Genomic DNA, 25,427 nt, shown 5'->3' with positions numbered 1-25,427 from the left:
AGAGGAGGGACAAGGTGGAAAAGGAAGCTGCAACATAACTTGGAAAAAGAGGAGGGTGAAAATAATAGGGTAGATGGGCACTTGCAGGGTCATAACATAACCTGGGAGGAGAAGAGCATCATTAAGCTTGCCAGAGAAACTAGTGTATTGCCAACTGACCTCCAGTTCTCCAGGTTTGCCACTAGATCAAATTCAAGCTAACTCTGCACTCCTCCAAATCCAAGCTTCCAGACTCAATTCTAATAAAACTTGGAGTGGAGGCTTGCATTTGTTCTCTATCACAGTCATAATAAATTACCTCAAACAACACAAATTCATTATCTTATAGTTCTATGTGTAAGAAGTCTGATGTCCGTTTCACTGGGCTTAAATTAAGTTGTTAACAAGGCTGCATTCGTTTCTGGACGCTATAGAGGAGAAATGGTTTCCTTCTATAGGCCACTCACATTTCCTGGCTCATAGCCGCCTCCCTCCATCTATAAACCCAATCTATTTTCTTTCATACTTCAAATTTCTGTTCCTTTTTCTCTCCCTTTTTTTTTTTTAATTTTTTTTTATTTATTTATGACAGTCAGAGAGAGAGAGAGAGAGGCAGAGACACAGGCAGAGGGAGAAGCAGGCTCCATGCACCGGGAGCCCGATGTGGGATTCGATCCCAGGTCTCCAGGATCGCGCCCTGGGCCAAAGGCAGGCGCCAAACCGCTGCGCCACCCAGGGATCCCTTTTCTCTCCCTTTTATCTTTCTACTCACTCCCCCTTCTCTGACTCTCTGACTGCAACCAGGAGAGGGGGTCATATGATTTAGACTGCACGCACCCAGATAAACTGAAATAGTCTCCTTCTCTCAAGGTCCTCGACCCTTTATGCCACGTAAGGTACCACATTCACAAGTCTGGGGATTAGGACATGGACATCTTTGTATAGGTTGTCATTCTGCCTACCATAAGGCTACATAGATAGAAGAGAAGAAGATGCCCAGATGGGAACTAAAGGGAGACCATACACCCATACAGGTCATTAAGCCAACAGTGATTTAAGTGCAGAAGGAAATCTTTAACTTTGATTACTCAGTTTACTTAGCACTACAAATGAGGTCTAAAATTCCAGATGGTAAAGCAGGCCACGGGAGGTAAAGAGAAGAGTGGGCAGTGAATCCAGAAAATACCACAGACAGACAAATTTCTGTGCCCTAAAACTACTGTGATTTGGTGGCTTCAAAGTTAAATATACACAACCATATATTGCTTCTCCTCAGTAAATTACATATCTCAAAATAGCTCAAATTCCTTGTTTTCCTTCCAAATGCAATGTTCCATTCACATGCCACCAGATGGCAGAGAAGATTAGAAAATAAATTCTTAAATACAATTAAAAAATAAAAACCAAAAAACAACTTTTCTTACACTTGGAGAAACCCAGCCCTCTGGAAATATGGGAAGAGGCTGCAAACTCAAACTTTTTTTTTTTAACTCAAACATTTTAAAGTAGGAAAGCACTTACTTTTTTAAAGGCTTCCAAAGACATAAATTTCGCAATTTTCCTCCAGGTGATACTGGAAAAATCTGTTAAAAATGTATATCAAGACAGTATAGCCAATATTATCTCAAAATAGTTAGGCAAATTTGTAAGTTCAGAAAAAAACTAAGAATCACTTTAACTTAAAAGGAAGCTCCCAAAACCAAACGAACAAAAAGGTAAAAAAAAAAAAAAAACAAACAAAAAACACCACAAATACCACTGCCTTGGCCATGCGCTTCCTTGAGGAAACGCAACTGCCATGCCATTTCCTGGTCATCCCCACTCAGATATCCGTCAGAAACCTCCCAATCAACCTGTCCCACACAGGGAACCTACCAGGCTCCTTCCACACTTCCTCTTGCTCCTGTTGCTTGCTTCAGTCAAGAGTATTATCATCCACCTGGTTGCCAAATTCAGAAACCCGCAGGTCGGCCTTTCTACTTCTGTAACCTTCCACCTGCAAACAGTGAGTATTTTATCATTCCTTTCTCTTCATCTATTGCTTTGGAAGTAATGCGCTGGTTTTTCTCTTTTAGTAGTTATCCCAAGAAATGACCATGTGCATATTTACTTTATCAAAACCAAAATTAATGAGTATCTTTACCCTATCTTCAGGTGATAGGAGGATCTTTTAAAATCCATTACACCCAACCTCCGTATTAAATTATGGTTGTTGTTGTTGTGTAATTTACTTTTTTAATCATCCTGGGAGGTCATTACTGTTTTATAAAATCAGTGTTTGTTTACATTCAGTGTTTACCCCTACATTTGCCACCTTCTTTGCTCTTCTTTCCTCCTTGAACCTTGAATCTTCTCTCCTTCATGAACTCTTCCCTCAAGGAACACTTTCCTTCTGTCTCAAATACATCCTTTAGAATTTCCTATAGGTAGTATCTGCTAGAAAGGAACTCTCAGCCTTCTGTTTGTCTGAAAAAAAGTCTTTCCTTTGCTCTTATTTTTGAAATATATTTTTGTTTAATACCAGGTCTACACTGGCAGATGTTTTATGTGATCCCTTTACAGATACCATTCCACTCTCACCTGATTTCCATTGTTGCTGCAAGGAGGTTAACTATTAACCCAACTACTGCTCCTTTGAAAGTCATCCACACTGTTCCTCTGGTGCTTTTAGGTTTTTGTTTGATTGTTTTGTCTATTTGTTGCAGTTTCTATAATGTGTCTTGGGTGGATTTCTTTTTATTGACCCTATATGGGATTGCTGAGCTTCTTTAATTTATTCTAAAAGAATTTCAGTCATTACACCTTTAAATAGCAACTCTAGGCCCATTATTTCTCAATTTTCCTTACATAATCCCAACTAAATGAATAAATCCTCTTCCTCTATCCACCACACATCTTAATCCTACTTCCATATTTTCCATCTTTTTCATCTCTCTTGAAAGCATTCTTGATAATATCTACAGATCTATCCTCTAGTTCACTAATTCTCTCTTTAGCTTTGTTCAATCTTCTGTCAAACCATTAAACTGCATTTTTATTAGGTTATTTATTTACCATTTCTAGAAGTTCTATTTGGTTCTTTTTCAAATATTTTCTATACCTTTTTATAATTTTCCTTTTCCTGAAGATAATTTTAGGCTTGCGTTTTATCTTTTTAAATATTGTAAGCATAGTTATAGTAGCCATGGAAGACCAGGTTATGTGGCAATAATAAATGACTCAAATACCCCACAAAACATTATGTTTTGTGTTTTCTATGTTCCCTGTAGGTCAGCTGCACTACTGACCCATATATTCTTTGCTATGAAACCAGGACTGATAGATAAGCCATTATCTGAAACATTAATGCTCATGGAAGAAAGGAAAGAGTGTTATGACCAAGAACAAGCTAAGACTTAAATCTTCTGGAAAGAAGCAATATAAGTCACTTCTGCTCATTTTGAGTACAATCCTCTTATAAAGATGAGCACCAAATCCCATGAATAATAAAAAGCCCATCACAGCCCATGCTCATTATTGAATATTCAGTTCCCATCCCATCACATACAAAATACTTACCTTCTCCTTAAAGGAGAAGACCCTAGAGTCCCACACCATCACTGGTTTGAGCTCAAAGTCCAAGATCTCTGAATGATATGTGTTCATTTCTACAATAAATCTAGAAGAGGTTCATTTTAACCTAGATACCTGTGAACTAGTAATACAAGTTATTTGTTCCACCTCACCCTGATATATATGATAAAACAGAGTCAGGAGAATTACAATAAATCCTCCCATTTGGAAAGGAGAAAAAAGGGGGGGAGGGGCAAGATGGCGGAAGAGTAGGGTCCCCAACTCACCTGTCCCCACCAAATTACCTAGATAACCTTCAAATCATCCTGAAAATCTACAAATTCGGCCTGAGATTTAAAGAGAGAACAGCTGGAATGCTCCAGTGAGAAGAGTTCGCGCTTCTATCAAGGTAGGAAGACGGGGAAAAAGAAATAAAGACACAAAAGGCCTCCAAGGGGGAGGGGCCCCGCGAGGAGCCGGGCTGAGGCCGGGGCGAGTGTCCCCAGGACAGGAGAGCCCCGGCCCGGAGGAGCAGGAGCTGCACCAACCTTCCCGGGTGGAAAGGCCTCGCAGGGAGTTGGAGCAGGATCCCCAGAAAGGCGGGGATGCCCTCGGGCTCCCTGGGACAGTAACAGAGGAACTGCGCCCCGGAGAGTGCGCCGAGCTCCCTAAGGGCTGCAGCGCTCGGCGGGACCCGGAGCAGCTCGGAGGGGCTCGGGCGGCGGCTCCGCGGAGGGGGCTGCGGGGCGGGAGCGAATCCAACAGCGCAGGCCCCGGAGCACAGGGCGCCGGGACACAGCCCAGGATCCGGCCTCCCCCCGGGACAGGCAGAGGCTGGGAGGGCCCAGGACAGCGAGGACGCTCCTGCCCGGGGCTGAGCAGATCAGCGGCCCCGCCCCGGAGCCTCCAGGCCCTGCAGACGGAGAGCCCCGGAGCTACTGCGGGGGCTGACTCCAGGGTCCCAGAGCTGCCCCCGCCACTGTGGCTTCCTCCTGGGGCCTCACGGGGTGAACAACCCCCACTGAGCCCTACAACAGGCAGGGGGCAGAGCAGCTCCCCCAGGTGCTAACACCTGAGAATCAGCACAGCAGGCCCCTCCCCCAGAAGACCAGCTAGACGGACCAGTTCCAGGGGAAGTCAAGGGACTTAAAGTATACAGAATTGGAAGATACTGTCCCGTGTGCTTTTTGTTTTGTTTTGGGTTTTTTTTTTTTCTGCTTTTTTGTTTCCTTCCCCCACCCTTTTTTCCCCTCTTTCTTTTTTCTTCTTTTTTCTTTTTCTCTTTTCTTTCCTTCTTTCTCTCCTCTCTTTTTCTCCTTTTCCTAATACAACTTGCTTTTGGCCACTCTGCACTGAACAAAATGACTAGAAGGAAAACCTCACCTCAAAAGAAAGAATCAGAAACAGCCCTCTCTTCCACAGAGTTACAAAATCTGGGTTACAATTCAATGTCAGAAAGCCAATTCAGAAGCACTATTATACAGCTACTGGTGGCTCTAGAAAAAAGCATAAAGGACTCAAGACACTTCATGACTGCAGAATTGAGAGCTAATCAGGCAGAAATTAAAAATCAATTGAATGAGATGCAATCCAAACTAGAAGTCCTAACGACGAGGGTTAATGAGGTGGAAGAACAAGTGAGTGATATAGAAGACAAGTTAATGGCAAAGAGGGAAACTGAGGAAAAAAAGAGACAAACAAAAGACCATGAAGATAGATTAAGGGAAATAAACGACAGCCTGAGGAAGAAAGGAGCTAGAGAAAAAACAGCAAATAGATCCTACACCCAGCAGAAGAAGAGAGTTAATAAAGATTCGAGCAGAACTCAACGAAATCGAGACCAGAAGAACTGTGGAACAGATCAACAGAACCAGGAGTTGGTTCTTTGAAAGAATTAATAAGATAGATAAACCATTAGCCAGCCTTATTAAAAAGAAGTGAGAGAAGACTCAAATTAATAAAATCATGAATGAGAAAGGAGAGATCACTACCAACACCAAGGAAATACAAACGATTTTAAAAACATATTATGAACAGCTATACACCAATAAATTAGGCAATCTAGAAGAAATGGACGCATTCCTGGAAAGCCACAAACTACCAAAACTGGAACAGGAAGAAATAGAAAACCTGAACAGGCCAATAACCAGGGAGGAAATTGAAGCAGTCATCAAAAACTTCCCAAGACACAAAAGTCCAGGGCCAGATGGCTTCCCAGGGGAATTCTATCAAACGTTTAAAGAAGAAACCATACCTATTCTACTAAAGCTGTTTGGAAAGATAGAAAGAGATGGAATACTTCCAAATTCGTTCTATGAGGCCAGCATCACCTTAATTCCAAAACCAGACAAAGACCCCACCAAAAAGGAGAATTACAGACCAATATCCCTGATGAACATGGATGCAAAAATTCTCAACAAGATACTAGCCAATAGGATCCAACAGTACATTAAGAAAATTATTCACCATGACCAAGTAGGATTTATCCCCAGGACACAAGGCTGGTTCAACACTCATAAAACAATCAATGTGATTCATCATATCAGCAAGAGAAAAACCAAGAACCATATGATCCTCTCATTAGATGCAGAGAAAGCATTTGACAAAATACAGCATCCATTCCTGATCAAAACTCTTCAGAGTGTTGGGATAGAGGGAACATTCCTCTACATCTTAAAAGCCATCTACGAAAAGCCCACAGCAAATATCATTCTCAATGGGGAAGCACTGGGAGCCTTTCCCCTAAGATCAGGAACAAGACAGGGATGTCCACTCTCACCACTGCTATTCAACATAGTACTGGAAGTCCTAGCCTCAGCAATCAGACAACAAAAAGACATTAAAGGCATTCAAATTGGCAAAGAAGAAGTCAAACTCTCCCTCTTCGCTGATGACATGATACTCTACATAGAAAACCCAAAAGTCTCTACCCCAAGATTTCTAGAACTCATATAGCAATTTGGTAGCGTGACAGGATACAAAATCAATGCCCAGAAGTCAGTGGCACAGCTATACACTAACAATGAGACTGAAGAAAGAGAAATTAAGGAGTCAATCCCATTTACAATTGCACCCAAAAGCATAAGATACCTAGGAATAAACCTAACCAAAGAGGTAAAGGATCTATACCCTAAAAACTATAGAACACTTCTGAAAGAAATTGAGGAAGACACAAAGAGATGGAAAAATATTCCATGCTCATGGATTGGCAGAATTAATATTGTGAAAATGTCAATGTTACCCAGGGCAATTTACACGTTTAATGCAATCCCTATCAAAATACCATGGACTTTCTTCAGAGAGTTAGAACAAATTATTTTAAGATTTGTGTGGAATCAGAAAAGACCCCGAATAGCCAGGGGAATTTTAAAAAAGAAAACCATATCTGGGGGCATCACAATGCCAGATTTCAGGTTGTACTACAAAGCTGTGGTCATCAAGACAGTGTGGTACTGGCACAAAAACAGACACATAGATCAATGGAACAGAATAGAGAACCCAGAAGTGGACCCTGAAATGTATGGTCAACTAATATTCGATAAAGGAGGAAAGACTATCCATTGGAAGAAAGACAGTCTCTTCAATAAATGGTGCTGGGAAAATTGGACATCCACATGCAGAAGAATGAAACTGGACCACTCTCTTTCACCATACACAAAGATAAACTCAAAATGGATGAGAGATCTAAATGTGAGACAAGATTCCATCAAAATCCTAGAGGAGAACACAGGCAACACCCTTTTTGAACTCAGCCACAGTAACTTCTTGCAAGATACATCCACGAAGGCAAAAGAAACAAAAGCAAAAATGAACTATTGGGACTTCATCAAGATAAGAAGCTTTTGCACAGCAAAGGATACAGTCAACAAAACTAAAAGACAACCTACAGAATGGGAGAAGATATTTGCAAATGACATATCAGATAAAGGACTAGTTTCCAAGATCTATAAAGAACTTATTAAACTCAACACCAAAGAAACAAACAATCCAATCATGAAATGGGCAAAAGACATGAAGAGAAATCTCACAGAGGAAGACATAGACATGGCCAACATGCACATGAGAAAATGCTCTGCATCACTCGCCATCAGGGAAATACAAATCAAAACCACAATGAGATACCACCTCACACCAGTGAGAATGGGGAAAATTAACAAGGCAGGAAACCACAAATGTTGGAGAGGATGTGGAGAAAAGGGAACCCTCTTACACTGTTGGTGGGAATGTGAACTGGTGCAGCCACTCTGGAAAACTGTGTGGAGATTCCTCAAAGAGTTAAAAATAGACCTGCCCTACGACCCAGCAATTGCACTGCTGGGGATTTACCCCAAAGATGCAGATGCAGTGAAACGCCGGGACACCTGCACCCCGATGTTTCTAGCAGCAATGTCCACAATAGCCAAACTGTGGAAGGAGCCTCGGTGTCCATCGAAAGATGAATGGATAAAGAAGATGTGCTTTATGTATACAATGGAATATTACTCAGCCATTAGAAACAACAAATACCCACCATTTGCTTGAACGTGGATGGAACTGGAGGGTATTATGCTGAGTGAAGTAAGTCAATTGGAGAAGGACAAACAGTGTATGTTCTCATTCATTTGAGGAATATAAATAATAGTGAAAGGGAATATAAGGGAAGGGAGAAGAAATGTGTGGGAAATGTCAGAAAGGGAGACAGAACATAAAGACTCCTAACTCTGGGAAACGAACTAGGGGTGGTGGAAGGGGAGGAGGGCGGGGGGTGGGGGTGAATGGGTGACGGGCACTGAGGGGGGCATTTGATGGGATGAGCACTGGGTGTTATTCTGTATGTTGGTAAATTGAACACCAATAAAAAAATTTATTATAAAAAAATCTCATTATGTATTTTTCAAAAATAGAACTACTCACCACTCTATCAGAGCTCATTCACTGTTCATGTCAACAACTGGCATCACGTATGTCTTATCTGGACTTTCACACATAAAATTTAAGAGTAATATGGGGTGACTGGGTGACTCAGCGATCAAATATCTGCCTTTGGCTCAGGGAGTGATTCCGGGGTCCTGGGATTAAGTCCCACATCAGGCTCCCCGCAGGGAGGCTGCTTCTCCCTCTGCCTGTGTCTGTGCCTCTCTGTGTCTCTCATGAATAAATAAATAATCTTTAAAAAATTTTTAAGAGTAATATGAATTGTGTAATATTGCAAAATATTCCTCAGCTGCCATGGACTACTGTTAAAAACATCAACCTAATTTGTAAGTAGAAACACAAACTGGAATACAAAGAAAAACAAGAAAATGGATGGTTAGCAGTATTGGAAAGTGACTAATTCATTATGCAAGAATTTATTGCTTTTATGCTAAGTTCATTAGTTCGTTTCACCTAAGAACTTCTGGCACTTCACATCCTCTCCACACATCAGAGCAGTGTCCACAACCACCATCAACAGCCCATAATCTTTATTATACTTGTTCTGAGGACATTAGGGCAAGAGACGAAAAGTATACTTGGAGTCTGAAAGGTGTTAGTCACTAGAGTGAGTAAATGTTTGGATTACAGGTTCAGCTCTACTAGGGCTAATTGCCGTATCCCAAATGACACTTTTTTTTTTAATGTTTGTGATTTCTGGGTCCTCTCATACAAGATCCAGGGTAGAGGCTGAGGTCTTGAGATAATACTGTATGTTTCTGTGAGTCAGGTCTTGAGATAATACTGTATGCTTCTGCGAGTAAATAGGTCATCTAGGATCTACTGACATGTAAGGGAAAAACAATTACTTCAAGCAGGTTATCATAATGAAAGAGCAGTTAACAGAGAGTCCTTGACAGAGGTAAAGACATCTGCAGCAAGGTGAGAAAAAAAGGAAACCTTTCTTTACCATACTTCTATTATAATACAGTCATACACAGATGACTAGGACTCTGAGTTTAGGTGCTCCTTTATTTTTCAAGATGCTCCTCAATCTTCATTTCCCCCAGGTAAGTAAAAGTATGGGGTCAGAGAATCACCTACTATATTAATTAATGCTTATCAAGGTATAGCAGACAAAAGACAATAAAACATGTTTTAGAATTAAAAATAAAGTATATAATAAAATAAGAGTGTGACTATCAAGGTTGTAAGGGCTCTAGAGAGATGGGAGACATCAGAGGCTTAGTTCTTTCTTTGGATACTTTTATCGACTTCAATGCCTGCTCTCCGAGGCTATTAGTCTATAAACCAGCTTTTGCAATTAAAACCATGTATTTTAACTGATGCAAACAAAACTCTAATGCTCACTAAATTTTTATCACCAGTAAGGATAGGTTTATACCAAACATCCCCTTAAAAAATTAAAACCAAACCAAACCCTGTGGTTTCACCATTTCTCAATCTCCCACACTCATTCTACTCTTTGGAAAAGGATGCAGGAATAAAAAAACAATGAACTCTGCTCTCAACCTAGATTATATACTTCTAAGAGATATTACAGAAAACAATAATATAAGTACCACTTACTGAATATCTACTATGTGACAAAATTATCCTGCCAGACAGATGGTAATGGTCACCTAATAAAAAAGGAATCAAAAACTCAGAGATAAGCTCAAGGTAGAGAATATGGGAGAATCCGGGTTGAAAGCCAAGTCTATGCAATTCAAAGTCAATGCCTTTCATTATCTTTACCAATATTATAGACAACTAAGATGATCTCTTAGTATCTACCAATCCTGTGTCCATTTTTAGCTTTTGCCAGTATTCTATGTATGGAAAAGATAATGTTTTTCAGTAAGCCTCAGACTCTTCCCAAGTTTGCTACTCCCTAAACTTTAAGTACAAACAGGTAAGTAAGTACCAGAACACCAGTAATAAGTGACTGGGGAAAGAAGAGGGATGTGCCTTAAACCACTCTGACCACATTTGCTCTTCAAATTCCTATAGAAGAGGAGCCTGGCCTTCACTTTTGTAGTGGACATCCCACCCCCTGCCACCTACTCCAACCACCCAGGGACCTGGCAGGGTTCTAATAAAAACAGACAGAAAACAATTTCAAGGCTGTTAACCACTTGGGAATTTTGAGTTTCATACTTTGGATGAGGAAACAATTGATTTACATAGCTTAGTTTTAAAATTTGGGGGTCCACTGGCAGAAGATATTTGCAAATGATATATCTGATAAAGGGTTAGTATCAAATATATAAAACGTAAAAATATATAAAGAACTTATAAAATTCAACACCCAAGTAACAAATAATCCAATTTAAAAATGGGCAGAAGGAAAAAAAATGGGCAGAAGATATGAACAGACATCCTCCAAAGAAGATAGAGAGATGAGGACAGGCTGGGTGGCTCAGCAGTTTAGCTCTGCCTTCAGCCCAGGGCGTGATCCTGGAGACCGGGGATCCAGTCCCATGTCGGGCTCCCTGCATGGACCCTGCTTCTCCCTCTGCCTGTCTGTCTCTCTGTCTCTCTTTCTCTGTGTCTCTCATGAATAAATAAAAATTTTAAAAATCTTTTTAAAAAAGTAGACAGATGGCCAATAGACACATGAAAAGATGTTCATCATCATTCACCATCAGAAAAATACAAATCAAAACTACAATGAGCTATCATATCACACCTGTCAGAATATCTAAAATCAACAACACCAGAAACAAATGGTATTGGGGAGGACATGGAGAAAAAAGACCACTCAAGCACTGTTGGTAGGAATGCAAACTGGTGCAGTCACTGTGGAAAACAGTATGGAGGTGCCTTAAAAAGTTAAAAACAGGGACGCCTGGGGTAGCTCAGTAGTTGACCATCTGCCTTTCACTCAGGGCGTGATCCCGGGGTCCAGGATCGAGTCCTGCATCAGGCTCCCTTTGAGGGGCCTGCTTCTCCTGCTGCTTGTGTCTCTGCCTCTCTCTGTGTGTCTCTCATGAATAAATAAATAAAATCTTAAAAAAATAATAAAAGTTAAAAACAGAACTACCCTATGATCCAGCAACCACACTACTGAGTATTCACCCAAATAATACAAAACCACTAATTCAAAGAGATGCATATACCCCTATGTCTATTGCAGCATTATTTACAATAGCCACATTATGAAAGCAACTCAACTGTCTACTGACTGATGAATGGGTGAAGAGAGTGATACACACACACACACACCAGAATATTACTCAGCCCTACAACAGAACAAAATATTGCCATTGATAATGACATGGATGGAGCCAAAGATTATGGTGCTAAGTGAAGTAAATCTGTCAGAGAAACACAAACATCATATGATTTCAGTCATATGTGGAATTTAGGAAACAAAACAAATGAGCAAAGGGGAAGAAAAAAGGAAGACAAATCAAGAAACAGACTCTTAATCATAGTGAAAAAACTGATGGTTACCACGGAGAGGGGAGTGAGGGGAATGGTTGAAATAGGTGATGGGGATTAAGGAGTGTTATGATGAGCACCAGGTGATGTGTGGAACTCCTGAATCACTATATTGTACAGCTGAAAGTAATATCACATTGTATTTTAACAAAATGGAGTTAAAAACTTAAAAGAAGGGATCCCTGGGTGGCTCAGCAGTTTAGCACCTGCCTTCGACCTAGGGTGTGATCCTGGAGTCCTGGGATCGAGTCCCACAACAGGCTCCCTAAAGGGAGCCTACTTCTCCCTCTGCTCTCTGTCTCTCATGAATAAATAAATAAAATCTTTAAAAAAAACTTAAAATAATTTTTAAAAATTAAATCTGGGGCTCCTTCACTGAATCACTGAGTTAGGAAATACTTCAAAACATTGCTACTCTATCCACTCTGGCATGCAAGAAGATCTTCCAGCACACTCAATATTCTAAAATCCTGTTTCTCAAAGCCTTCAAACACTATCACTATAAGGAAATATATCTTTTATTTAGTCTAAATCTCACTTTTTCAGTCTTTTGTAACAATAAGGAACAGACTCCTTCCTGCGATAATTTCTCAAATACAGAAGAGGGCTTTTCAAACCCCCACTTTTCATTCAGCAGCTCACGTACTGTCAGTTTCTTTTTTTTTTTTTCTCATTAAACTTTTGTTTTAATGGGTCTCAAAATTCTGTAACAGATTTTTGGTCAAGTTATTTCCATTAAAAAGTACTGATTTTAGAAACTAATAACTTAAAACTGCCACACACGCCCAAAAAAAATAAAGTCTTTTACTATTAAACTTAAATGGCCAACTGACACAAACAGTTCTGAGACTGTTCTTCCACCACTGATTAAGACTGGGATGGCAGGTATTGGGGGATAATATTCATTTAGCCTTCTGAGCTTTCTGGGCAGACTTGGTGACTTTGCCAGCTCCAGCTGCCTTCTTGTCCACTGCTTTGATGACACCCACAGCAACCGTCTGTCTCATGTCACGAACAGCAAAATGGCCCAGAGGACAGTCGGAGAAGCTCTCAACACACATAGGTTTGCCAGGAACCATATCAACAATGGCAGCATCCCCAGATTTCAAGAACTTGGGACCATCTTCCAGCTTTTTTCCAGAACGACGATCTATCTTTTCCTTCATCTCAGCAAACTTGCAAGCAATGTGAGCTGTGTGACAATCCAGCACAGGTGCATATCCAGTACTGATTTGGCCTGGATGGTTCAGGATAATCACCTGAACCGTGAAGCCAGCTGCTTCCATTGGTGGGTCATTTTTGCTGTCACCAGCCACGTTGCCATGACAAACAGCTTTGACAGATACGTTCTTCATTTAAGCCCACATTGTCCCCAGGAAGAGCCTCACTCAAAGCTTCATGGTGCATTTCAACAGACTTTACTTCAGTTGTAACATTGACTGGACCAAAGGTGACCACCATGCCAGGCTTAAGAACACCAGTCTCCACTTGACCCACTGGGACAGTACCAATACCACCAATTTTGTAGACATCCTGGAGAGGCAAACGCAAGGGCTTATCAGTTGGACGAGGTGGTGGCAGAATGCAATCCAGAGCTTCCACTGGCATTCCCATCTTTACGGGTGATTTTCCATCCCTTGAACCAAGGCATGTTAGCACTTGGCTCCAGCATATTGTCACCATTCCAACCAGAAATTAGCACAAATGCTACTGTGTCAGGGTTGTAGCCAATTTTCTTAATGTAGGTGCTGACTTCCTTAACGATTTCCTCGTATCTCTTCTGGCTGTAGGGTGGTTCAGTGGAATCCATTTTGTTAACACCAACAATTAGTTGTTTTACACCCAGTGTGTAAGCTAGAAGGGCATGCTCACAGGTCTGCCCATTCTTGGAGATACCTGCTTCAAATTCACCAACACCAGCAGCAAAAATCAGGACAGCACAGTCAGCCCGAGATGTGCCGGTAATCATGTTTTTGATAAAGTCTCTGTGTCCTGGGGCATCAATGATGGTCACATAATACTTGCTGATCTCAAATTTCCACAGGGAGATATCAATGGTGATACCACATTCACATTCAGCTTTCAGTTTATCCAAGACTCAGGCATACTTTAAGGAGCCCTTTCCCATTTCAACAGCCTCCTTCTTAAATTTTTCGATAGTTCTTTTGTCAATCCCACCACATTTGTAGATCAGATGGCCAGTAGTGGTAGATTTACCGGAATCCACATGTCCAATGACGACGATTTTGATGTGAGTCTTTTCCTTTCCCATTTTGGTTTAGGTTTAGCGGTGGTTTTCATGACACCTGTGTTCTGGTGGCAAATTCGTTGCGAAAAAAAGACGTACTGTCAGTTTCAAAGTGATTCGTGAAAATCTTATATAATAACTGATATTTTCTGGGAAATGTGGGGCTAACTGTAACTTTAAAAGCATTTTTAGGGGCAGCCCCGGTGGCTCAGCGATTTAAGTGCTGCCTACAGCCCGGGGTATGATCCTGGAGATCCGGAATCGAGTCCCACATCAGGCTCCCTGCATGGAGCATGCTTCTCCCTCTGCCTCTCTCTCTCTCTCTCTCTCTCTCTCTCTCTCTCGAATAAATAAAATCTTTTAAATAAATAAAAATAAAAGCATTTTTATTAATCTCATAAGTTATAGCAAAATCAGAAATAAAACCTCTCTTAACCGACAGTAAATTCTCTTAAGAACTACCATTCACATTGACTAATAACTTGCCAGGGAAATTTAAATCCAATGATCTAACTTTGGCAAAACTAATTTTAAAGGTATTAAAATATATATGCCAGAAAATGCCACAGGTTTTCAAGACACTCTTGTTATCATCTCCACAAGACGACTAAAAGTGACATTTTGAATATATTTTTTAAACAGCTGGGTGGTTCAGTGGTTGAACCTTCTGCTTAGGGCATGATCCTAGGTCTGGGGATCCAGTCCCATATTGGAGTCCCTGCAGGGAGCCTGCTTCTCCCTCTGCCTGTGTCTCGCCTCTCTCTGTCTCTCTCATGAATAAATAAAATCTTTAAAAAAATAAATAAATAAACAGCTCCATCTAATGTCACTGCTGCTGCGGAGACTTCTGGCTCCTCCCTTCTGGCTCTTCAGAAGCCTTCAGATCCTACTAGATTCCAAAACATCTCTGGGAGCAGCTTCTGAAATGAAGCTATTCACTGTTTGGTGGATAAATTCGCCAAGAAGGGAGAGGGAGTGGTGGTGTTTGACTTAGAGAGGCAGTTCACAGGGCATTATGTGACAGAGAAACAAACTTAGAAAAGTAATCATGGAAATGAAGAAGGAAAACATGTACAAGATGAAAGAACAGCAACAGCACTAGAGATTTCTAACAGGTAAGAGACTGGGAAACAAACTTCTAAAATGCTAAAAAAAAAAAAAATAAATAAATATATATATATATATATATATATATATATATATATATATATATATCTTGCAAGTGTGTTTTTCAAATGTTCCTTTCATGTTAAAATAACCTAATTTTAAAATGTGAAGATCATTGGAAATTAGAACTGTCGTGCTTTCAGGCCTAATTACACCAGATGTCTTCTTGCTTATGTGATCCTACAAAAAACCCCACAGCTTTAGAATGCAACACTGTAAGAAAAGTATCAAAAGAAATCACCAAATGCTAGTACGGGCACAATGCAATCTCAATTACTTTTTGTTTATCTGTTTGTAAATAAACTTAAAAACCTGGTATGCATACTTTATTGGCAGAGTTTAGCTCTTCTTTCTTGATACATTTAATATACTGTTATTTTAAAGAATTAAAGACCTCAACATCCCTATAATGACAAACTTAGTCATTAATCTTCACAGAAAATTAAAGCCAATTCAGATAATCTATATTGGCTTGATTTTAAAAAGTAACTCTTAGGCTTTGAGAAATGAAATGTGTGCATTTTCCAATAACACTTTATATGGACTCAGGCAACTGTCAAATTCCAGGAAAAACAGATAAACCATCTCTAGCAGAGAAAAATTAAAATACATGAAATAAAAGAATCAAATGTTATCCTAAAATCTTAAAACACAGCATACATTTCTGCAACAGACAGATGTGATTTTTTTTTTCCTTTGGAATGGGTATTCACCCATTAAATAGGAGTTTGCATGGTATAGAATAACCAGGCCAATGATACTTTTTAATAAGACTATGAAAGAGTGGGCATTTGTTTCTTGATGTTTCTTGTGGTTGTTTAATATAGTACTTTGTTCTTAGGCAGAGCTCTAAGATATGTCTTTACAGAGCCTCTAGTTCTATTTGTTTCATGGAATGCAATTAACTTGATTGATTTTCTTTACAAAGAAATGACCAGTAAACTAGAAATACTGCTTTGCATATGGTTTAGAAAGTAGAAGTCTTCCTCTTGATTCTGCCACTAACTCTGCAACCTTGAGCAAGTCAAGTCACTGGGTCTTGGTTGCCATGTTCCTAAATCAGAATTAAAGTATCATTCCTATATAAAGTACAGAACTGCTATAGAGATCAAGTAAGACAGCCCATTTTGTCAACACTTAAATTTTTGAATAATGAATGCCATAGTACTTTAAAAATCATCAACCCCTAAACAAGTGCAAGATGTTATAAATATCAACATAGCTGCACAATCTGTATTCCTAGAGGTTTAAGGAAAAGGAGAAAGAGTTCTATGTGGGGGATGCTTGCAGTATGGCCCTAATCTGTTCTGGGACCCTCACATAAATACTTGGGATGGTATAAGCAAAATTTTCCTTTGCCCAAGGCCACAGACTCCCTGAAGTTACATTAAGGAAACTGTTTTAATATAAAAGAATCAGAAAATGTTCTACTCATTTACGTTTAAAATTAAGAAGAAAAATAGAAATTTATTCAAGAAATATAAAACAGGGATACCTGGGTGGCTCAGTTGGTTAAGCATCCAACTCTTGATCTCAGCTCAGGTGTTGATCATGGTCATGAGTTTAAGCCTACACTGAGCTTCACAATGGGCAGGGAGCCTACAAAAAAAGAAAGAAAAAGAAAAAGAAGAAAAAGAAAAAGAGAAGAGAAAAGGGAGTGGAGGGGAGGGGAGGGGAGAGAAGAGGGGCACCTGCGCGGCTCAGTCAGTTAAGTGTCTGCCTTCAGGGATCCCTGGGTGGCGCAGCGGTTTGGCGCCTGCCTTTGGCCCAGGGCGCGATCCTGGAGACCCGGGATCGAATCCCACGTCGGGCTCCCGGTGCATGGAGCCTGCTTCTCCCTCTGCCTGTGTCTCTGCCTCTCTCTCTCTCTCTCTGTGTGGCTATCATAAATGGATAAAAAAAATTAAAAAAAAAAAAAACCTTTAAAAGTGTCTGCCTTCAGTTCAGGTCATGATCCAGGAGTCCTGGGATTGAGCCCCACATCGGGCTTCCTGCTCAGTGCGGAGTCTTCTGCTTCTTCTCCGTCTGCTGTTCCCCCTGCTTGTGCTCTTTCTCTCTCTGTCCCTGTCAAATAAATAAATGAATAAAATCTTAACTAAAAAGAAAAGAAAAAAATAAATATAAAACAAGAGGCAGCAGAAAATAATGGAAAGAGCATGGAAATCTGAGAGCCAGAAGACAGGAGCTCTGATCCCTATTCTGCCAGTAATTAACTGCAAAACTGCAACATATGTCAAGTGAAGGGGGTCTCTTAGAATACCTGTAGCATCTTTTCCAGGTCAAGACAACATAGAACCAAATGAAATATAACAGGTAGTCTAAAATATGCTTTAATTTTTCTGTGTTAGGGACAATGAAAAGAAGGGGGAAACAGGACACAATGCAACAGGCAGCCAAAGAGAAAGACAATGAAAGGTAAAGCGAAAACAGAGACCAAGGGGCAGTCACACAGAAGTTCTGCCCCCAAACTTGCACAAAAAAAAAAAAAAAAAAAAGAGTTGTATGAAGAGAAAAAGAGAAAGACACACTAATTTAAAAAAATTAGATACATAATAAATATACATAGAGATACTTCAGCAGAATAATGCTCTTATTTTGTTCATCCTAAAACGTTTAACACAAAAAAAAAAACTATAAAACATATGTAATGTGGGCAGCCCGGGTGGCTCAGAGGTTTAGCACTGCCTTCAGCCCAGGGGGTGATCCTGAAGACCCGGGATTGAGTCCCACATCGGGCTCCCTGCGTGGAGCCTGCTTCTCCCTCTGCCTGTGACTCTGCTTCTCTCTCTCTTATTCTCTCTCTCTTTCTGCTTGTGTCTCTGCCTCTCTCTCTCTCTCTCTCTCTCTCTCTCTCTCTCTCTGTCTCTTATAAATAAATAAATAAAAATGAAATGTGTAATGTTGTGCTTCTGCATTAAAAGGCACATACATGGAGCCAGTTCAAGGTATGTGCTTCATGAACCAAATATAGTCAAGTTGAAGGTTAAAGATTATATACTTCTGCCAAATCCTACTCATATTTTGGGGCAAAATGTGACTCAGTAATTTCAGATTTCACATCTCCAGGTCATTTCCAAACAAGCCAAAGATGAACTTTCCTAAAATAGAAATGTATCCAAAGAATTTTTTATGCATCAAATCTTAGCATTACTTTGTTTCCGGATATGCACAATTTAAATACTTTAACCTAATAGTTACCAATTATATAAAGTGTAAAAACCCCATATTGCCATTTAACATCCATTTTGAGGATTTCTCTGTTAATCTTCTCTGTCTGGTGGAGATGGGTGTGGATAACAGAAGGGCGTGGATAACATAATTCCAGCACTCCCCTTTCAATTCCTCCCTGATGAGGTCTATCTGACCTTCCTCTGGCTTTTCTGAGCTTCAAGTCTCTATAGGAATTTATAGGCTGGGGAGTTAATTTGCACTTTGCTACTAATCAACACCAAGGAGAGGAGACGGATCTCTACAAAGCTTCAGACCAGCTGTTGCAGTGTGATGAGTAATCCCCATTCACTCAGCCCAGACAACCCAGACCAACCAGAACAGGCAATGCACAGGTTCCCAATGTGTATTCCCATCTCTGTTACCAATCTGCTAGGAATTTTTCAAAATAGTATGAATTTCCACATCTGTAAAGAGGAAACTGTTATTCAGACCTTTCTCTGAAGGATTCATAGGAAGCTTTCCTTTCTTGTAGACAATAAGAACTGGAAAGAAAACAAACAAGATTTTGCTGGTCTTGCCTGGCTTTAGCTAAGCCCTGAGACCTTTCTATAGTTTGGTTTCCATCTATGAAATGAAAATATAACAATCCTACCTCTTTCTGGCAAACATGAAATTGGATAAATAAATAGTACCACGGATAGGAAAGCACTTATGGCTCTCTGGAGGATGGGGGTTAGATCAATTCTGTCTGAAACGTTCAACAAGTATAACAGTAACAACAATAACAAGCAAGTGGATTTGTATAATGTTTAACAGTTTACAGGATGTTTTAAATATATTATTTCATTAACCCTTAAAACAAGGTGTGTGAAACAGGGAGGCCATTTTTTTATTTCATTTGGCAGATGAAGAAACTGAGGCCCAGAGAAGGCAAGTAACATACCCAAGATTAAAGAGCTGGTTAGCAGCTAATAGTGGCTCCTGATAGGAAGTCTGGCACTCACACCAGCATACGCACAGCTGTGTATGAAGTTTTCGCCCACTTCCTCTACATGTCTTTCCTCCTCCAAGTAAAGCTTGCTTAGGAAGATGTCTCTTAATCAAAGCTTTCTATGTCTCATTTATAGTTCTAGTACACTGACTGCCATAAAGAGCTTCAATCGGTCTTCATATTCCCATTCAGCCAATATCTGTGAACTCTAAGTCTGCTGAATCCCTGAGTCATCCAAGCCTTAAACCATTCTGAATACCACTGTTTCTCAGTTTTGCTCTCTCTACTTACCACCACACTGCATCTGAGTCACAGGTGAGTTCCTTGGGTCTTTCTTTACAAAATATATTGTCTTTATCAACAGTTTCTATCCATCCATGATATTTTTATGGCGTTGCTCATTGAAGTATCTATTGTTAAAACTGCAACAGACATAAAAAGTATTCTTTTTTTTTTTTTTCATAACAAGTATTCTTAAGGTGATTTCTTTCCAATAAGGATCTGCTAAGGCTTTGAACTCAGGATATGAGGGCAGGCCAGGGTAATTACAAACAGCACACAAACATCTGTTCTCATTTCTTCCTACTGCTCAGCTTCCTTTATTTATGTTGTATTCCTCAATTCCTAAAGAATAAGCCAATACTCCCTAAAGGGGAGTATTTTTCTCCCCTTTGCTCTCTTTCAACGTGTCCTCTTTGGGCCAGAAATCTCAGCACTTAACATGGTGGGGAGTTCATTGTGTCTGTTGTATATTCTTGTATGAATGATTCCACTGAATACAACCACCCTAAGCCAAGCTGATCCACAGGATCAGAGCTCCCCTTTCCTCTGGAAGTCAGAATAAGGGACCCAGAGGAAGGGGAAATTGGAGGAACACTTCCTAAATAAAGTTAATTCTGAGGAGTAGCTCACTAGGACAACAGCTTCCTCACCTGGATTTCCAGAATCTGAGCATCATACCAGAAACTCCCTGTGCAAAGTATGGCTCTGTCCCAAAGAGCTAAGTAGTACAAAGAAGAGACGGCATATGCTACTCCATAGCAGGCATGATTCCTGCTGTGATTCCAGCCTCCAGACTAAAGGCTCTGGGCAGTGGAACTGACTAACTTTATTCAGCACATAAATACTAAACACTACTATGTGCTCTACACTGGGGCTGAGGGACAAACTCATGATATCATTTAAACCTCACAACAACTCAGACACTGTTTATCCCCATTTTACAGATAAGAAAACTAAGCAAGAAGAGGCACCTGGGTGGCTCAGTTAAGTGTCTGACTCTTTGTCTCAGCTCAGGTCTTGATCTTAGAGTCATGAGTTCATGCCCCATGTTGGGCTCCCTGCTGGGCACAGAGCCTATTCAAAAACAAACAAACAAACCTGACCAGGAAGGGTAAATGACTTCTGTCAAAGTCATACAAACACCAAATAGTGATGCTCCAATTGGAACCCAACTCCAGGGTAGCTTAGTTGGTTAAGCATCTGCCTTCAGCTCGGGCCATGATCCCCAGGTTCTGCGATCAAGCCCCACATCAGGCTCTCTGCTCAGCAGGGAGCCTGCTGCTCCTTCACCCTCTGCAGCTCCCCCTGCCTCTCTCTCTCTCTCTCTCTCTCTCTCAAATAAAATCTCGAAAGAAAGAAAAGAAGGGAGGGTGGGAGGGAGGGAAGAGGGAAGGAAGGAAACTCAACTCCAAACCAAACATGGTACTTTGGCCTCCGTAGCTGGCATAGACATACACACACACACACACACACACACACACACACACACAGGAAGTGACCAAAATGAAAATCTATCTGGGCAACCTTATATAGTTAACAGAATGCTATCACATTCCCTTCCTTATTAGTCCGAAAGACTATACTGATGGGACAAATAAAGCATACTGAGATGAGAAGAAGGCAAGGACAGAAAGATCCATCTCTCTGTGCCCTTTCAGAGACCCTATTCCACTACAGAACTGTCAAGGTTGTTAAGGACTTGCACTAATATTCTGGGTTCTCTTTAATTTTTTAGGCTCTCAGGATGGTACTCAAGTTATTGGTGCATTTCCACCAAGCACAGATAAAGATCAAGGAAGATTAAACCCTACTAATTACTCACTGGAAGCCTCAGAGTCGAGTGCTTTCCAAGAAGTGATGGCCAAAATAAGATTAGAAAAGCTCTTCTTACAACAGTAACATTATGGAACTTTCTCTAAACTATCCAGCATCTAATAAAACCAATGCCAGAAAGCAACAACTCTGCATTTTTCTACATCAAGGCCTGTTGACCCCCTCTCAAGCCTTGCTTCTCATAGTCTGTGTTCTTAAGAATGGGTCTTTTTGGAAATCTTTCTCTCATCATTACCACCTTTAAGAAGCAGAGAGAAGTTCAGAACATCACCAGTACAGAGAGATGTTCAGAACATCACTGACTGCCAATGTCTCCTTCTCTGACATCTTGGTATATATGCCATGTGCATACCTTTTACTGTCATCTACACTCTGAGGGACCACTGGATATTTGCGGATGCCATGTGCAAACTCAGCTCTTACCTGCAGAATGTAAGCCACTTAAGGGGAAAGGCATGCATTCAAAAGTACATTTAATTCACTACTTTTTTGGGTAAAAATAAACATAAGAAAAACTATTATTGATAGTTATACATTAGTGACTTTCACTTCATTAAAGCTCAAGATAAATTTAGAAGAAAGAACCGTTTAATAGAAGGAGATAGCTCTTAGCATGGAGTCATAAATATCGCCATAATATTTAATCATAGATTGGAGATCTCTTTTGAATGCTTAAGGTGGTGGGGATCAAGGTTAGAGGGGTGGTAGGAGAGTTTAATGAAAGCCTTTTCCTGCTGTCCATAATTCTTACTTGCATTAAATGCTATTGAAAAGTATCAGCTGGGGCACCTGGGTGGCTCAGGCAGTTAAGCGTCTCTTTTTTTTTTTTTAATTTATTTTTGATAGTCACAGAGAGAGAAAGAGAGGCAGAGACACAGGCAGAGGGAGAAGCAGGCTCCATGCACTGGGAGCCCGACGTGGGATTCGATCCCAGGTCTCCAGGATCGCACCCTGGGCCAAAGGCAGGCACTAAACCGCTGCGCCATCCAGGGATCCCAAGCGTCTGACTCTTGATTTTGGCTCCGGTTGTGATCTCAGGGTTGTGAGATTGAGCCCCACATCATATACACTGCTCAGTGCAGAGTCTGCTTGAGATTCTCCCTCTCCCTCTGCCCCTACTCTCTTTCGCTCTCTCTCTCAAATAAATAAATCTTTAAAAAAGAAAAGAAAAGAAAAGAAAAGAAAAGAAAAGAAAAGAAAAGAAAAGAAAAGAAAAGAAAAGAAAGAAGGAAGGAAGGAAGGAAGGAAGGAAGGAAGGAAGGAAGGAAGGAAGGTAGGTAGGTAGGTAGGTAGGTAGGTAGGTATCAGATGACTGCAAATCCCTGTGGCTGGAAACGCAGTGCACCTCATGCCTACTGGGGTATTACATTGATCTGGCTGTTGTCCCTTCTGTTGCCTATGTCCTTCTTTCTGTCCTACCACACACCAATGAACCTTTTCACACTCTCTCTCCCCCCAGTGACCTCTACACCCACGGTGTGGCCTGCATAGAGAACTGGCCCTCCAAAATGAAGCAGCTTGTCTTCACCACCTTCATGCTTGTGGCCCAGTACTGTGTCCCTCTGACCTTCATCCTCATCTGCTACTTGAAGTTTGTTATCTGCCGCCACAGAAGAAGTGAGAAGCAAGACAGAAAGAGGTAAAGTCACAGCCAGCTCAAAAAGAACAAGAGGATCAACACAATGCTGATGTCCACTGCAGTGACCTTTGGAGCCTGCTGGTTGCCCCTGAACATCTTCAATGTTATTTTTGACTAGTATCATAAGGTGCGGATCAGCTGTCACCATGACCTGGTAGGTGTAATTTGCCACTTGATTGCTATGGTTACCACATGCATAAATCCTCTATTTTAAGGCTTTCTCGACAAAAATTTCCAGGAGGAACTGGTAATGCTTATTTATCACTGCTGGTGCTTTGTACCTCAGGAAATATATAGAAAATGCTGCCATCTCCACGATCCACACAGATGAATCTCCAAGGGATCATAAGACTGGCTCTTGCATCAACAGGTATATGAAAATTGTTACCAATGCTAAAGATGTTCTTGAATGAAAGACTGAGAGGTAATGGCTGGTAATAGAGCAAAATGCACAAAAAAGAAGCCAGAACCAAAAATAAGAGACCAACTTTATACTACTGAGTTTTGCTTTAGGCCAAATCTATCTATGTCATGTATCTGCCCAACACACATACACACACACACACACACACACACAACACACAATACACTAGCCCTTTTCTCTTAGGAAAATAACTTAACTCAACCTAGCAGCTGTCATTCAGGACAAAGAATAACAGTGAGAAAGTCACAGAGGCAAGAGGCACTGCTGGCTGGGAACATGTTCCTACATGCTGTTGTTCAATGGAATACCCACAGAAGTTATTACTAATGATATGCCTAGTAAAAGCACTGATATCTCTCTTTAGTGTTAAAGAAATTTCTTTTTCATATCTGGGGATTCTGTCAATCAAGTAACTATTCAATTAATTAGCAAAGTCAGAAAGACCCCCATCATAATTTATCAATTAGCTAACAAAATAAGTTTACACTGGAGGTTGAAGGAATAGTTTTAACTTAACATTAAAACCAAGTATTGCACTTCCCATGCTTGAATCAGATTCCCTAATTTATGGTAAGAGTACATTTTATTCAGTGACAATGATACTAGCACTACTAGAACTGACCACAAACTTCTTAGCATTGCATTATGCTAGAAATCACATTAACTAACTTATTTTAAGATTTGTTTATTTATTTATTTGAGAGAGAGAGGGAAGGGGAGGGGCAGATGGAGAGAGAATCTCAGAATCCCCAATGAGTGTGGAGTGGACGCAGAACTTGATCCCAGGACCTATGAGATCATGACCTAAGTCAAAACCAAGAGTTGGATGCTTAACCAACTGAGCCGCCTAGGTGCCCCCACATTAACTAATTTATTAATGGCCAATGTATATAGAGCTTTAATTATGAAATGGCTTTTTTATCCCAAATTCTCTATGTATATTAAATAGGGATCATGATGCATCCATAATTGGGTCTGAGGGGCTTTATCAGTAGCACTTTTTTTTTTTTTTTTAATTTTTTTTTTTTTTTTATTTATTTATGATAGCCACACAGCGAGAGAGAGAGAGAGAGGCAGAGACATAGGCAGAGGGAGAAGCAGGCTCCATGCACCAGGAGCCCGATGTGGGATTCGATCCCGGGTCTCCAGGATCGCGCCCTGGGCCAAAGGCAGGCGCTAAACCGCTGCGCCACCCAGGGATCCCTATCAGTAGCACTTTTATAATTAGCTCCAGATTTTTTAAACCTCTCATAAACCTTAAGACTTAAACTTTAAAAAATATCCCTCTTCCTCACAATGTCACATAGAAAAATCAGCTAAGAATACTTTCAAAAAGAATACTAAGCTAGTGCATTAGCGATTAGCTCAAGGATTTCTACTAAATCATGACCAGCTTTATCTCCTCCTTGGATAAATCTTCTTTATACTATTACATTTGAGCTACAGCTTATTTGTCTGTTAAAAATGTAATGCAGGGATGCCTGGGTGGCTCAGCGGTTGAGCGTCTGCTTTCAGCTCAGGGCGTGATCCCAGGGTCCTGGGATCGAGTCCTGCATCGGGCTCCCTACATGGAGCCTGCTTCTCCCTCTGCCTGTGTCTCTGCCTCTCTCTCTGTGTCTCTCTCATAAAAAATAAAATAAAATCTTAAAAAAATATAACACATATCTTCTTTTTCTGAATAAAAGATAATATTTCTCTTGAACACATATGATTTTTCTATTGATTTTTTTCTTGCACATTAGCCTTCATGTTGTCCCCTCCTGAAAAATCTCTTCCTTCTCTCTACCTCCCCCTCCCTCCC

The 25,427-nt window shown here is 40.5% G+C and overlaps 1 protein-coding gene across 13 annotated transcripts in view; it reads right to left on the bottom strand.

The window, feature by feature from the left end:
* The window catches only part of KLHL3 (kelch like family member 3), a 271,050-nt gene that overhangs the window by 163,977 nt on the left and 81,646 nt on the right, over window positions 1–25,427 (bottom strand). For 6 of the 13 annotated variants that reach the window (XM_072728520.1, XM_072728521.1, XM_072728529.1 and 3 more), the window contains 5 exons: window positions 19,740–19,870; window positions 17,207–17,350; window positions 16,782–16,885; window positions 1,855–1,975; window positions 1,501–1,562 (listed from right to left, as the gene is read on the bottom strand). In XM_072728520.1, the coding sequence (XP_072584621.1) occupies window positions 1,501–1,562; window positions 1,855–1,914 (122 nt within the window). In that variant the 5' untranslated portion in view covers window positions 1,915–1,975; window positions 16,782–16,885; window positions 17,207–17,350; window positions 19,740–19,870. The remainder of the gene's footprint in view (window positions 1–1,500; window positions 1,563–1,854; window positions 1,976–16,781; window positions 16,886–17,206; window positions 17,351–19,739; window positions 19,871–25,427) is intronic. The other 7 variants (XM_072728519.1, XM_026001314.2, XM_072728531.1 and 4 more) reach the window with 3 other exon arrangements.

The sequence above is a fragment of the Vulpes vulpes genome, chromosome 12, assembly GCF_048418805.1.
Source record: "Vulpes vulpes isolate BD-2025 chromosome 12, VulVul3, whole genome shotgun sequence".
NCBI lineage: Eukaryota > Metazoa > Chordata > Mammalia > Carnivora > Canidae > Vulpes > Vulpes vulpes.
Note: the sequence above shows the minus strand (reverse complement) of the source record. Positions and strands in the feature narration are given on the sequence as shown.